We start from the raw sequence: 15286 nt of genomic DNA, 5'->3' as shown, positions 1-15286 counted from the left end.
GGTATTGTTGGCCCCTCTGTTGCCTCTCTGAAACCTTTGGATTGCGAACCCTCCTCTCTGAAACCTTTGGATTACGAACCCTATCAACAGAGATCTTTGAACCTCTTTTTAGCCAATTCCTCCTCCATTGGAAGACTGCCATTTCCATTTCGCTGCCCTGATATACCATGGCAAAGCAAGCCCAGCTCATAGATCGTAACTTATTCAAGTGATGTAACAAAGGACAATAGCTGAAAGCATAGACATCGCAACAGACCCCTAAACAGCTCATCACAAGGCTTTAGACTTTTGGCAGGTACATCGACATTTATATGTGCAGTACCAGATTTTGGGGGGGGGGGGGGGGGGGGAAGGGGGAGTTTAAGCAGTGAATGGGATATATAATGTGGCAAAACCTTTGGAAACTCAGCATGACGTAGATGCCTCGAAGGATATTAATGAAGAACCCATTTCAAATGTATAAATCTGTGCCCATGTGGAATTGTTTAAATTATGACCACTTAAGTAGGTTGTCAAGGTTGCATAGAGTTAGATACTTGAGCAGACACGTAAGTAGGGAAGCAGTGTTTCCATTACCAATTGGTAACGTGTTGCTCAGTGTACTATTGGGGCCTCTGCCAGTGTCGAATAGACGGCCATGGTGTAGGAGAATGGGACGCTTTACAGCGATTGAAATAATCAGTGTTCTTTGTGGGTGTAGTGACACTGAGGAAGGTATTTATGCAATCCGATTAACCACTGTATGCAAGGCAACATGTTTTTTCAGAAGTCTTAAAATTACACAAGATGTTGCATTTCCAACTTTACTTGCTCAGCATTCTACCCCTTCAAGCCCTCAGTGACATCCCCCTTAAACACATAACATGCAGAGCGTACCCAAATAGCATTACTTTCTCTTGTAGGCCAGCAGTGATGCAGTACACAGTAAACATGCCATTTGGCGATTCACCATTCACGCTTCACGCTCGACAACTCTCCATTAATTTCCAAAGATCAGGAGTTACTGTGCACTTTGGACCTTCAGCCTGTCTTCTTGTACAGAAGCATATGTATCTGTAAGTAGAGAAAGGTGTGAGTGGCTAAACGTTGGTATCTGAGTATGTTGACAGCATAACACTGTAGGGACAGGATAGATAATGGAGCCAACCAAGTTCAAGGAAACTCTTTCGCACACAGGATGACTTCTGGTGCCATGCTCCACTGACACTGTAACTTAGCTTCCACTGTGGTCTTGCTCTTTCTCTTGTATAGTGGACAAAGTTATTCTGTAGACATGACCATTATCAGGAAAGTTCATTTGACATACTGTCCGTCGCTTTGCAGTTTAAGAGTCAACAGACCTGCACAGCTCCTCTGTTAAATAGCAGAAGTCCTAGTTAATGCAGTGTTTCGGATTAAAGACAGCCAACCATCTGTCTCCTCACAGAGGGGTTAATTGGACAAAGGAGATCGACAGAGGAAACGACCACTCGTTCTTGATACGAAGGATAGCCATTCTTTTGGCCCAGTGAGTTTACTTTTCAAAGAGACACACATCACACACACACACAAAAAATCTCCGCGGGCCTGACGTGACCCCTTTCTCACCCATGGCCTTTCCTTGCATGGAAAGAGGCACACAACCCCAAACTGAGTCATGAAAACTTGGTAGGAGACCGGAGAAGGAATCAACACTCATTGAGTAATAGTCTTTAACCTATCGTCCACCGGCCCGAACCTTGACAGTGCTTAGAGTCTCCTTTCAGCAGTATTGAGGCCATTGACACTGGCCACTCTCCCTAACCGTCTGGCCATGCTCCTCTCGTCCTGGGCCATTTCTCATCTGGTAGTCTCCTCAATCCCTTTGGCGTCCTTCTTCCTGTATGGGCAGCCAAGTTGCACCCAGAGGTGAAAGGCATAATCCAGTGAAGATGTTAAAAACATTAGCAATGTTAAAAAGACATATGTGTAAGCCTGTCACATATATATATATATATATATATATATATATATATACATAAATGTATACGTATGTATATTTATTTGTTATGTATATATATTCTTTAGGAATCCAAAACAGACCCTTGTGTGGCTTTCTGGCTCTTGGTGTTTAGCAGCATAAAAAAACTCTTTGTTTGCGAAGAAGGGCGGATCTTGGTGAGGGTGACGTGCCTCCTTAGGGAATGGTTTCCACTCAAAGTGCTGTGCTCTGTACCGATCCTTCATTTTTGCTTGCCTCTACTGTCTGCACAAAGAGGCCCTCCCTCTTCTCACCGTCTGGGTTTTTCACATCTAGATTAGGGTAGGAGAGAAGGAGAGAACATTTTAGAGCAGGACATAAATTAACCACTCTTATGAATGCAAATGTGTACTTAATAGGTGCATAATTTTAACAACTATGGTACACTACTGTCCATTCAGTGGAGTGTTAACTACCAAGCCAACACAAGCCTGGCACTTTTTCATAGGCCATGTATAATTCCATCATCCTGGAAATACACCCATGGCTCTGGTCAGCCCATTTTGATGATACACCCAAATACATCGACATGTATGGGTCATGTGCAATACCATGAATATACAAAAGTAAGTCATTCATTTTATAGATAACCAGGGTGCTAATAACCCTGGTGATGTAGTGGGCTACCACAAACTTCCACACTAGGACGTTCTCCCACTCAGATCTGATTTCTAGGGACACATTCGCACACACTGCTCACCACTAGCAACATCTAAAAGATATCGTAGAAACTGTGCCCTCTTTCTAAGGTCCCTGCCCAAGATAGATAGAAGTGTGGATAGAAGAACCAAGAAACCATGCTTTTCTTCAACAAAAAGAAGGGCAAATAGAAAACCTCAAGGCTAAAAAAACATTGATAACATTTCTAAAAGCCAAATATCAAACTTGAATGTAGGAAACAAATCAATTTGTTTAAAATCTTCTATGGAGAAATTAAGGGTGGACTCATTCTCTGGTGGAGTTTCAGATGATTTGTCCATGTTTACGATTGGTTAAGATTGACCTACAAAGATTTTCCCCAGGGTGATAATGATTGACTGCAAGTTTTACCACTTATGGTTGATTAGGCTGGAAAACTGGTTACGATCTCTTAATGACAACCTGTGATATTGTGGAGAACAGAAAAGCCCTTGCTGATTCATCCAGTTACTCTAATCTGTAGAGAGAAGAAACTTATATACACGGGCAACCTGAAGTAAGAGCTCCGTGATCAGTGTGGCAACTAGGAGGGTGGTGAACTTAAAGGAGAAACACTACATCATGGTAGGAGTAAACTTTCACTCTCAGAAACCAGCTACCCATCCAACCATACGCTGGCTGTGCCTTTGAACCTCTAAAGTGCTACACTGCCTTTCAGCTAGGTTTGCGCTATGGAAATAGCGCTAATAAGTATACATGGCTTATAGCACGGTTTCTTTCGTAATATCTATGGGTAAATTACCCTTTTTGGATTTTTATTAGCACACAACAGGGAACATTTCTAAAGATGGTTTTCAATTTAGAATCAACAGCATGGGTAAAATGAATCAAAAGCCCGTATCTATGTGGCATGCAAATTGTGGGTAGTTTGAGTTGTGAAAGCTCCAGGCCTACAAACATGCAGCCCTGTATGATGCAACCCACAAGGTGTTCAGTTGTGACCAAAGCTATCCGAGATGTGTTTAGTCTAGGACCACCTGTGCCTGTCAACTGAGCCATCTCCAGGATTCAGTAGTAAGGCAAGGGGACTTCGGACATATATTTTCTGGCGGATTGTCATTTAATCTTCCCAAATCTTGCTGTGGAGGTGACCACAAGTCTCAAACAAGTGGTAAGAACACTCCAGTGAAGTATGCATAAGAACAAATTTGGTAAAGATTCATGCCCTCCATCAATTAATTCTCAACAAGAGTATCTGGGAATAAGTAGATTTGCAAGCACAAACACAACTTCTTTTTGATGCAGAACTTTAATTTTAGATACATTTGATCTAGAGGAGCTCTGGAGTTACATGATCCAGTACTCAACTTGATGCAAGAAGTGGCTGAACTCAAAGGCGTGAATGGCTAAGCGGACCCCCATCACAGTTGAGTGCACTGTCAATATGTTTTTATATTGAAAAAAATTGGATCATGGTTATTAATTTTGGTAATAGCGCAGTGGAACCCCGAAAACTTTATAATCACGAGTTTTTGATGGGCATCTTGGTCCAAAAGAGAGAAAAGCATTACGTGACTCCTGTGAGTAATGCCACAAACACTGCACGCTAACTTAAGAGCGGAAATCGTACCATTTACCCTCATCCCAATAAAATGCAGAAAATGCATCTTAAATTGCAACCAACGATTTTTATTTTTTCAAGTGTACAAGTGCAACACTTTATGCTCACCGTAACAGAAGGTATGCTCACCTTTCCAGAAGCTAGAACATGCTGTTAATGTTCCATGCCCCAATGTATCCCCCTCCCCAAGAAGCAATATTGCTAAAAAGTAGCAGGCATTCTTTAAAATCTGAGCAGTATCTTTTTAGTTGTTTTATTTAAAAATATCTCTTGTCTTTCGGCGAAAAATAAACTAACCTGCAAGTCCTTTCGTTTAACTCAAGCTGCTTCGACTTGCAACGTGAGTCTGTGAATTTGCAGGAGCATTTACAGGTGAGGGGGTCTTGGACAAACAAGTGTTTTCTCTTTTCTTTGCAAGGTTCACAATGACTGCAAAAAGGCAAAAGGGAGACAGAGTCTAAGCTACAGCGGCTTCAGCAAGAAAGAAACGTTAACATGCAATAACATCAAAGCCCCTCCCAGTCCCACAATCCTACCCCACCTCGCCCCCATCTTTCTCCACCTCCCCCCTTCAGGCGAAACTAACCCCAATGCAAAGAACCATAGGTATCACAATTCCAAAGAGATAGCAGAGGCAGACAGCTAGAGAGAGGGCAGAAGGCATACATAGCAGAGCACTTCGAAAAATCCTGCATTTTACGGAACAAAGTGAGGGTCTCAGCACACAGACAAGAGTGGGGGATTTTTTTGGAACAATTTTCAGTTTCCGAACACATCCAATATGCCACATCAGCCTGATGATTATCATTCAACTCTGGATTTACTACTTGATTGCATGCCACAGTGAATTAAAATGCCATACTCTATGCAGTCCAATAGGCTCCTCGGCCATGGAGTATATGGACTTTTTCTTGTCTTGTGCTAAGGAAGCAGGAGTGCAGGTGCAATATCAACTAAATACCTTGTGGTGAATTTAATAGTATAGTAAGGACCACCTGTTAGTTTAAGTTACTGTATACAGGTTCTGAGACACACTGGTATCAGGACGTCATTTAGAACAACTCCACTAATTCTGCAGTACCTTTAGTAGCTGCGTTTGCTGGCAAACAAGTTACCCTAGAGGAGTGCATCAACATCCATAGTGGAGGTAAATACAATTAGAGATAGTGGCTGCTGAGAAAACTCTACTTAAGCTCAAGCATAGCCCGAGTACTGACTTTGTAGATATGGGCAGGACAATTAGGTATCATCTAGGTCTAAGCATGCTGGGATAATGACAATACAATTTAAAGATACCCTATAAGACATTCAGCTCCTTGCTGTTTTAAAGTCTCAAATGTACCACTGTGGTTTATTTGTAACGTGTCCTGTACGAAGTCTACTGGGAGATGAACCCACAAAGTTGCAATGAAGACAAGAGCACAGGTCAGTTATCTATCACTTCTCTGGCAGCTTGTTTCATCACATTTACTCTAAACTTGGAGTACAGACCCTCTTGCGTCAATAAAAGATGTACTCTTGCTCCTTTTAGATGTAGCTTTCATTTCTAGGCAAATATGGAATCCCAATGTGTAGCTTTTTTGTTACTAAATTCACCATTCTTGCCATCCTTAGTACCATGCAGTCCTGGAACCACTATCAGTCAACAAGCCTGCTGCTGCATGACTTATTGTAACTAGGTGGTGAATAAAAACATTCAAATTGTACATACAGTGGCAGCCTTAAACTACCTGCCAGTTTCTGGTGTCTGAGTTCCCACTTTTCTTTTATTTTTTATTATTTTACGTTGACTTTGACGATCCGCTTAACTAGTTTGCCTTTATAGGTAAGAATAGAGGGAGCAGCTTATTACTCCTGTGTCTACACCAAGCCACCTTGGTACATGGGTTGTAGACCTAGAAGAAAGTTAAACAGTTTTAATTATATAAACGGGTTGTGGACTCAAAGGCATCTAGCTCAGCATCTGTTTAGACGAGAACTGAAGGCTACTCACACATTCTTCAGTAGCATCAAAGCAAGCCAGATACGAACCATTGACTGTGAACTTCGGTACAACTGCTGAAAGGATCACAGCAGCGTCATTTGGTTGCTCAGTAATATATGCCGATTCTAGGGTCAGAGAGCAGACCTGGAGCACCAAACCACAGATCTCATTTTCACAACTTGGTTTTTCGCCAGCCTGGCTGTTTTTTTTTTTCAGAAGTAGCCTGCACGTGTTTAAATCACTGTGCAAAATATGACCCTAGAATTGTATTTGACCATGCACCTGTGGTTTCCAAGCTACTGTCTAACCATGTTTCCATGTTCAACTTACATAATATCAACTATTGCTCAATTCTCGAATCCTACTTTCTTGAGAGTATCTAGAATGGAAAACCTCTTGCTGTCTCACGCAATAGTTCTTTAGGAGGATAGCAAGCAAATTTGTTACAAAATCTATAGGGCAAAAGTTTCCTTCTAATGCAGGATTTTTTTCAAGCTGCGAGAAAAAGAGAAAGGTAAGCAAGCCATCCCAGCTGGAGACATAATTTTTTTCAACCACAACTCCCACCTCCAACATCAAACGAGATCTTTACACAAAATACAAGCAGAATCCGACATCAAATGCGAACAAGACAAAAGGTATACCATACAAAACAAAAAGTACTCTCCACAAAAAGATTTGCCACAGTGACTAAACACAGACAGAAGCTGTTAAACGAAAGGAGTGTGTGTTTGTGTGTGTGTAGTTCCTAGTGGAAATGTTTAATTCCTTTTTGGCAAACAAAGGTTTCTTCCCTTGAAGAAAGAAATTGCCATGGGAAGTATTGAGTTTCTGGCAACAGAGGTGACTTTTCCATGGCAGCTGAACAGAGTGACCGCCCACACCAAAAAAGCAATCAACGCTTTCTTGATACGGGTAGTCTGGATCTCAGATTACATTTACACCTCCACCACCACCACCACCACCAAGACAAACAGAGTTTCCACTGCTACCGACTGCCGATCTGCACAACCACTTGTACAGTCTGATAGTAAGGTTGTGATTCTAATTTCGGCACGTGGGGCAAGTGTTCATGTGTGTCTGATTGGGCCAGCAGAAAGGAGGGGTAGGTTCAAAGTCGCAACGGGACTGGGGTACACGATACAAACGTACAAGCAGTGTGGTTTGTACCGGCTTTTCTTGCGCTTTCTTTTTTGACCCTTTCCCTTTCCTCGCTTTGACTTTCTGGAAGAAAAAAAAAAGAAGAGCAAGAGACAGAGCAAGAATTGCAAAAGAAAAAAAAAATGTCAGCGTGCATTGGCCAAGACTACTAGCAGAATTGAGAGGAATAGCGGCAGAAGATTCCTAGGGGCGCCTTAAGGAAAAATTATTTTTCCCAGACCTGGACTTTGTAGTTGGCGAAATTATCATCTGAGAACTACCTTCAGCAGAATCTGCTCCTTTTTATAGTCTGCCTGGAGAGCAAAATTTGTTTCTATAAAACTCCTCTCCAAGGGAAATAAAATGAAGAAGTAAGTCCTTGCGCAATCACAAAAAAGTGTAAAAGAGCAATTTAAGGAGATGTCAGCTTCCCACCATTATTCTGACTGGCTATCCAATAGCAAGCCAGATCCTGTAAACGTAAAGACCTAGTCTAATTGGGTGGAATGCACCAATTAGAACTGTTACTATGAGAGGTTATTTTTTTAATTATTTCTGGTTGACTGCCTGTCAACCAGTCAGAACCAGTCTCGTATTACAATTCCGATTAGCTGCTGAGCACTAGAAAATTGATTACTTTATGGCACTAAACATGGGTTGCCCCCGACAGGATGTTCAGACTAGCTATCATGTAGCAGCCTTTGGCCCCCATTTTTTAATGTCTGCAGATGTTTATTATGATAAAAGGAAAATTCATCTGGTGATTGGCATCTGCATACCGCAAAAAGGAAAAAAAATGTCCACCACTGATCTTGACTATACATAATATATAACCCCGTCCTCAAATTTCCACTTACAACTGAAAGATGGGCCTGAGGTTTTTACAGAAAGTAAGTGCCTCAAGGGCAATCAGGCTGTCCATTACCTATGAGTCGCAGCGCCACAGGTAAAACCTACTCTTGTATCAAGCTAGGTTTTTGCTCTTAGAGAGTACTCAGAGGCCCTGGGTGTAATTACTTCTAGGATGCTGCTTTTGCTCCGAGAGCCACGCTGTTACTATCTGAAAGTCCTGGGGAAACTCCTCTATTCAAATTATATTACCAAAGTCATTTTGAACTACTTACACTCCTGATATCACTTCTTCACTTTGTTTTAATACTGAGTTCTCTCCACAACTTGTTAAACTGTTGAGTTCACTGTTGCTCTGTATCAAACTCCTGAGGTAATTTCTTAACCACATTCTACCCCTACGGTTTCTCTCCACTGACTTTATCCCTGAGGTCACTCCCTGTAATGTGTTTACTCTTGAAGACTCACAACTACTGCATTTTCTCTCAATGCCGCTCCTCAACTTAAATTACTTCTCAGGTCCCATCTTAACTATGACCTTTGGCAGAGATCACTCTTTAACTATACATACTGTAGGGATCACTTTTCTATTTCATTAAACTACTGAGGTAACGTGTATTGTTGAGGCAACTGTATGTATTTCCAGTCGTCAGTCTTGTTTTGCACTCCTGTAGTCCCTCTTTTACTGTCTTAAACTCCCGAGGGCACTCTTCCACGGTATAATAATTTCACAGAAAAACTCCTCACTGTACAATATTCTCTCAATGTCAGTCTTCTACTATGCTATACTTTTGCTCAAACTCTGTTTAAAGTTTTCACAAAGTGAGATATTGCAGTTGGTATGCAAAATGAGGACACAATATAATTTATTATAAATCCACTCGGAGTAGCGTAAAAAGTAGAGACTTACAGCATAGGAGATGCAGAATCCTGAGGTAAATACAGAAAAGACAAAATGTGCATCCATTAAGTTCTGATTGATAAACATTAGGTATTGGCAAGCACTCGAGGGGTGGAAATGTCAATAATCACTACAGTAAGGGAGGTAGGACAGGAGTGCCCCAAGATGAGGTTCTTTAGTGGAAGGCAGTGGTGTGTCCAATTAGTGAACGTGGGGGGATGGTCAGAGGGTGGTTGGGGGAGCGAGAGAACTTCCGGAGGAAGTCCGCTTGCGGTGTGTGGATGACATCTGTATGGTACCGGGTGGTAGAATAACTGGTGATAGGATAGGCCAATCATGTGGGTTCAAGGGAGCAGCCTCCTGGGGGAAGTTTGAAATGGCCAAAGGGAGGAGTTTATCTTCGATCACGATAATCAGTCAAATAAATGTAGGGCACATAGTCAAGGTGGTTGAAAGATAAGGTATTCCAGCTGAGACGTAATCGATGAGGTTGCCGAAGTCGTAGGATTTATTTTTTTTTTTTTTTTTTTTTTAAATCAGAGCCAGATAGCTTGTGTGTCATGTGTTCAATTGCTAGACTGTGCCATAGTCTTGTGAACCAGGTTGCGATGGGTGTTGGTCTAGGGGACTTCCAGGTGAAAGCTGTAAGTTGTTTTGCTGCCTCGTCATGTTTTGTACCAGGTACCAGTCTGCATTTGTCACTGCATGCAATGAAAGTGAACGCAACCTCAAAAGGACTATGTGGTAATCCATGGGAATGGGATATCCTAATGTGTTTCCTGTTCTATAATTGAAGTCACTCCTCTACTGTACCACACTCCTGAGGTATCACAGCTCACGCCAGTAGAAGGATGATGCTTAACTAGCGCCACCTTGATTTTTGTCCAGGTCTCCAGTTCAAATTAATTGTTTCCGAAAGGGGTTCAAGGGCAAGACGCTCTATTTTAGACAAAGTGGCACCAAAGACTGAATTTCTGTGTACTACTGCCGTAGAATAACCATTAAGTACACCTCTACTAGCATACAGAGGCTTCACTCTCAAAAGTACCTACAATTCAAAACCCGCTTTAAATATTCAGACAATTATAATTCACACATAATGTAGGGAACCGTGCAGAAGGGGCAGGATTACCAGTCAACTATAAATCTGGAGACGGGTCAATATCTCAAAAAAATACCTACACCAATGCCACATAATGGGTCTTAAGTAATTGCAAGATTAGACATTAGAACAGAAAGGTTAATATAAAAATGTTTTCTTTAATTGCCTACCTCGTTAAGAAAAATATCAAGTCATATCGAAACATTAAAATATGGTACTTTATTGTAAAAATTAGTTCTGCTCATAAATCTGTCCAAAATATACTTCTATCAGTTAAAGTGACAAGTACCCAGATAGTTTGTGCAGAAAGTTTACACATCCCTTGTGAAGACTGGTGAAATAAGTTAAACAAAAATATAGGTTTAACCATAGTAGCACTGCACAAAACCTTTGTCCATGAAGCTATATAACTTGTATTGGGCCAGAAAAAGGTCAACATTTTCTGTGTAGTACATAGCTATGTAAACTTGGCAGGACAAGTATGCAGCAAAACGTGATAATTTCAGCTTAAAGCAAAATGCTGTATACGCTCACAGTGCTGACACTATTGGAGCTGCCATGAGACAAAGCTGGGTATAGCGACCACCATAAATCCCATCGTCTCTCCTCCAGGGAGCTCCATCGGGGAGGATGGTGTGTTCACCAAATGTATATTCACATGCAGGTCATTGGAGGTGCCTTGAAGGGTCGGAGCATTGTCTCTGTGCACTTGGGAACTCCAGGCACTATCAATTTCACTTTATCTGCATGATTTATACCACTCAGACTACATGCACACCCATCTAGGGGTGCGTCGTGCTGGAACACTTTAGTTGGGATTTATTTAAGAGTTTAATAGAGTCTTGAAAATTCGATTCAAGTCGTGAAAAGGATTTAGGGTACTGTAGGACGCCTAGTGCAAGCTAAGTCCAGTCACAGCGGGAGCGTGGACAATATTCTTTACAGTGTGTACCTTATTAAGTAGACTACGCACATCTTTCTTTAACTGCGAGGCCTAAATGCTACCTAACAGTAATCTGTTCAGTGATCATACTGACCTATTAAACAGATATTCAGCCAACGTGACAAGCTATCTAATACTGTCAACTAAACAGTACCCGTCTTTATCGCTATCAAAAGCGCAAAAATCCAGCGTTGGAAACAGGTTTACACGCTCTGCAAACCTGCAACTTAGTGGGGGTAGAGAGATGGGATTGACCTACTTGTAAGATTACACAATGTCCTTTTGAGGTGATTCATTGTGGGCCTACATCAAAGTAAGAGCACAGACACAACGTGTCTAAGTGCTTGTGAGAACCACTTGCGTGCAGAGCCGAACGTGGGCCTCATAGGGATAAGAGTTTAACTAAACAAGCTACATACAAATCATTTACATACATGTAAATCTCTGAGGTCAACGCAGCAGAAGGGAGGCAAGCAAAGCTGGGGCATCTATACATAGGGCTTTTCTCCAGCAGTCACTTTTCCTTCTCTGCCGCATCTACCTCTGCCAACTCACACAGATCAAGATGGCCCCTCACCAAGGAGGTCTTGTTCTACTAATAGCCATCACTGTCCGTCTTCGAGGAGTCTTGCTCATAAGGGATCATGTATACTAGATGTCGCGATACTTCCACTGGCCCAATTTCTTGCTCAAGCCCTAAATCTCGGGTCTCTTTGAACTTAATCCTTTTTATTATCTTCTATTGGGAAATACTCCCTTCCAGGCAGACTCTTTCACATATTAATACCTTCCATGAAATCCTAGTCAGAAGCGCAGCTAAACTGAATGTTTGCATTCGTACATTACCGGCAAAACCCCTGCTGTAGTTGAATCTCTTCATTAGAAGTTGGCATTGCATCATTGGATCCCTTCAGTATTAAGCCTTCTAGAACCAGCCGATAATCTCTTCCTATCTCCAGCAAAAACTGCCACTGCACACCTTTTTAAAATAAAAAAGAAATAAAGGTCTCCCGAACAAAACACTCTATATCTCAGGGCGGATCCCATCCCTGATTGAGTTATTCCCTGCGTGGCAAGAAAAGCCAATGCCACTGCACCATTGTCGACATTACCTCCACAAAAGGACAGCAATTGTCTAGATTCTGTGGGGCACAAAATATGTGGCACTGTGGTCACCCTTGAAATCATCAAGTCACCTATGAAAGCAGCAAGTGTGACTGTTCTGCTGTGGCGGTACCACCGGGTCTCGCTCTAACTCCCCCCACAGAGATTTCCTGCTGAACTTCAAAGAGACAAAAGAGAGGACTTTAATGCGATCATCTCTTAGCGAATGATGGTCGCGAAGCAGATAATTGATGTTGCAGTAGACTCTAGCTGCACACACATATCGATCATGAAATGTCCTCCTGATAACTGCTCTATAGCCTAGAGTACTACAACACATTCTCAACCTTCCTTTCTCAGGTAACTCCCTGGTGAGGAACAGGTGAACCAAACAAAGACAGAAATGGAGGCGTTGAAGACCGCTGGACTGGAGAAAAGGAAGAATTACAGTAACTATCATTACACACATCAAGACCATTGATATTCCCAATCGGGGTTCATATTCAGTGGCCTTCGTAGCAACACCAGCGGAGGAGCAGTACCAAGCATGCCGTAAGTGAAGAGGGAAGGGAGTTTCACCATCTCTCTGGGGCTCTAGAGAACCCTCCAGCTAGAAAACAGTCCCGTCCCCCTCCTCTCCCCCCCATCACCCTTTTGTCACTGCAGTAGGGGGAAGTATCATCGGACATCTGTGGGAACGGCAAAAGATTATCAGGCAGATGGGTGTGGAATTTTGTGCAAAGTGACTACAATCTCAAATTCTGGTCCCTTCCACCTGCAGTCCGTCCAAGGAGGTAGAATCAATGACATCAAGAAAAACACAGCAGGACATAAACACCTAGTAGCAAAAATAAAACCACTGGGAAAAAAATTAGCTAACAAATGGAATAAAAAAAGAGAAATTCTGGATGCTAGCCCTCCACCAGGACTACCCTCACTCACCTACGTGGAGGAGACTGGATGTGTGTAGACTTTCAGGATTCCTATTTTCATATTCAAATTGCTGCCAATCATAAAACGTGGCGAAATTAGGTCCATCAACCTGGGTTATTGTCAGCTGCAAGAACTTTCACAAAGTGCAGGGCGGTGCTGGCAGCACATTTGAGAAGAATGTGAATCTTTGTCAACCATGATCTAGACTACTGGCTGATAAAAGGGTCTCTCCTCAACAAGTGAGACTTATTTCAGTCTGATGGTGGACAGTCTTTATCGCTTAAGTTTACAAGTCAATCATACCATGGCTATCCTGACTTCAATTCAATCCATTTGTCTTCAAGGGGGGTGGTGCTGGACACCGGGAGTGCAAAAGTGAAAATGTCTCTTCTGTCCACCTGAAATGTCCGAATCTTCAGAGGCTAAAACATCTGACAACCGTGCAAGTTCAACGGCTTTGTGCATCTTTCGTGTTCCTAGTGCCTGACTCCACATGAGACCGCTACAACAATGCCTCGAGGACCAGTGGTCTTAATCGTCAGGAAATTGGCAAGATACAGTTAATTTTTACTCCAGCGGCTATCCGATTATTCCCATACTGGTGCAAACCAGACAATCATTTAAAAGGAGTTCCTTTCCACCATGATTTTCTTAACCAGATGATACTAAACAGATTACTCTCTGACATGTTGGGGTGCGCACACAGATCAACTCCAGACAGAAATGAGAGAAATGGCCTACCATATCTGGCTCCTGGAACTCAGAGCAGTTCACCTTGCTCTCATTTTTTTTTTTATACCGGCTTTAAGTCCAACTCCATTCTTGTTCAAATGGACAGCAAAACAACAATGTATTACTTAAAGAATCAGGAAGACATCAGATAGAGGGCCGTTTCTATGGAGGCCTGCACAATTTGGAACTGGATGCCAATCAGGAATCTTTAAATCACAGTAGTTAATCTGCCTGGGGTGGCAAAATGCAGAGACGAATGCTCTCAGCGGAATCTGCCAGGAGAACCACACCGGGCTCATAAATAGCAAGGTCTTAGAACAGGTTTTATGTGAATAGGGTTACCAACAAGTAGACCTTTTAAAAAAATGCTGAAAACAAAAAAAAATACCCCAACATCGCCTTTAGGTTCAACCTAGAAGAAAAATGCCCATTTGAGAGACTTGTCAGGATTATTTTTTTACACATTCCCTCCAATCCCCTTTATACGGGCAGTCACTGTCAAACTTACTTATTGCAAACATGTGATGATCCTTACTAGAGAGGCCAAGATAGTGGTGGTACACAGATGAGCTTCACCTCTCAGACAGACCATGCAGACTGGATCTTCTTCACAAATTCAAAGGTAATGATCTGCTTCCAGCCTACCATCACTGAGCTTGGTAACATGGCTCCTAACCTCATCCCGTATAGTCACTTGAGTCTTCCACAACATTGCATGAACATTCTAAGAGAAGCAAAACGCCCCTCCACCAGAGCATTGTACATCTTTAATTGGAAGAGGCTCTACATTTAGTGAATTCAGAGGAACATTGACCCAACAAAGTGCTAAGAAGAGCAATTGCCTTGCCTACTCTAGTTGGATGAATCGAAGTTGCATTTTTCTTCCATTAAGGTACACTTTACCATCATAATGACGTATAGAAACCTCTTCAAAAACCTATTTCTTTCAGAATCATAGTAGTTAAGAACTTACTTGAGCGTATTAAATAGTCTCTCCTCCCCAGAAAAGGAGACCTCCTCCCTGAGAACTTTGTGTGGTCCTCGCAAAAGTCATGGGTCCTCCTATTGAACCAATTCATAAAGCTCCCCCTCAACATATATCGTGGAAAACCACTTTTCTGCTTCCAGCGTCAGAACCTTACGCAGTATTCTGTTAAAACAAAGAGGCAATGCGGACGCAATGGAGATCCCTTCCTAAATTAGTCTTCAATATCCAACCTAATCAGGCTAGCTCAATTCAGCTTTTTTGCCCCACTCCAGCAGAAGGGTCTCTGCAGTCATTAGATGTTGAAAAAGTTCTGGCATTTTATGTAGACAAAACAAAAGACGTTTGGAAATC

The 15286-nt window shown here is 42.1% G+C and overlaps 1 protein-coding gene across 3 annotated transcripts in view; it reads right to left on the bottom strand.

The window, feature by feature from the left end:
- Positions 1-337: 337 nt before the first annotated feature.
- The window catches only part of VEGFA (vascular endothelial growth factor A), a 59636-nt gene continuing 44687 nt past the window's right edge, over positions 338-15286 (bottom strand). Inside the window, exons 6-8 of one of the 3 annotated variants that reach the window (XM_069236306.1) lie at positions 7414-7467; positions 4557-4688; positions 338-2271 (exon numbers count right to left, since the gene is read on the bottom strand). In XM_069236306.1, coding sequence (XP_069092407.1) covers positions 2250-2271; positions 4557-4688; positions 7414-7467 — 208 coding nt within the window. In that variant the 3' untranslated portion in view covers positions 338-2249. Of the gene's footprint in view, positions 2272-4556; positions 4689-7395; positions 7468-15286 lie in introns of all 3 variants that reach the window. The other 2 variants (XM_069236305.1, XM_069236307.1) reach the window with 2 other exon arrangements.

Source organism: Pleurodeles waltl, chromosome 5 (assembly GCF_031143425.1).
Source record: "Pleurodeles waltl isolate 20211129_DDA chromosome 5, aPleWal1.hap1.20221129, whole genome shotgun sequence".
NCBI classification, from domain to species: Eukaryota; Metazoa; Chordata; class Amphibia; order Caudata; family Salamandridae; genus Pleurodeles; species Pleurodeles waltl.
Note: the sequence above shows the minus strand (reverse complement) of the source record. Positions and strands in the feature narration are given on the sequence as shown.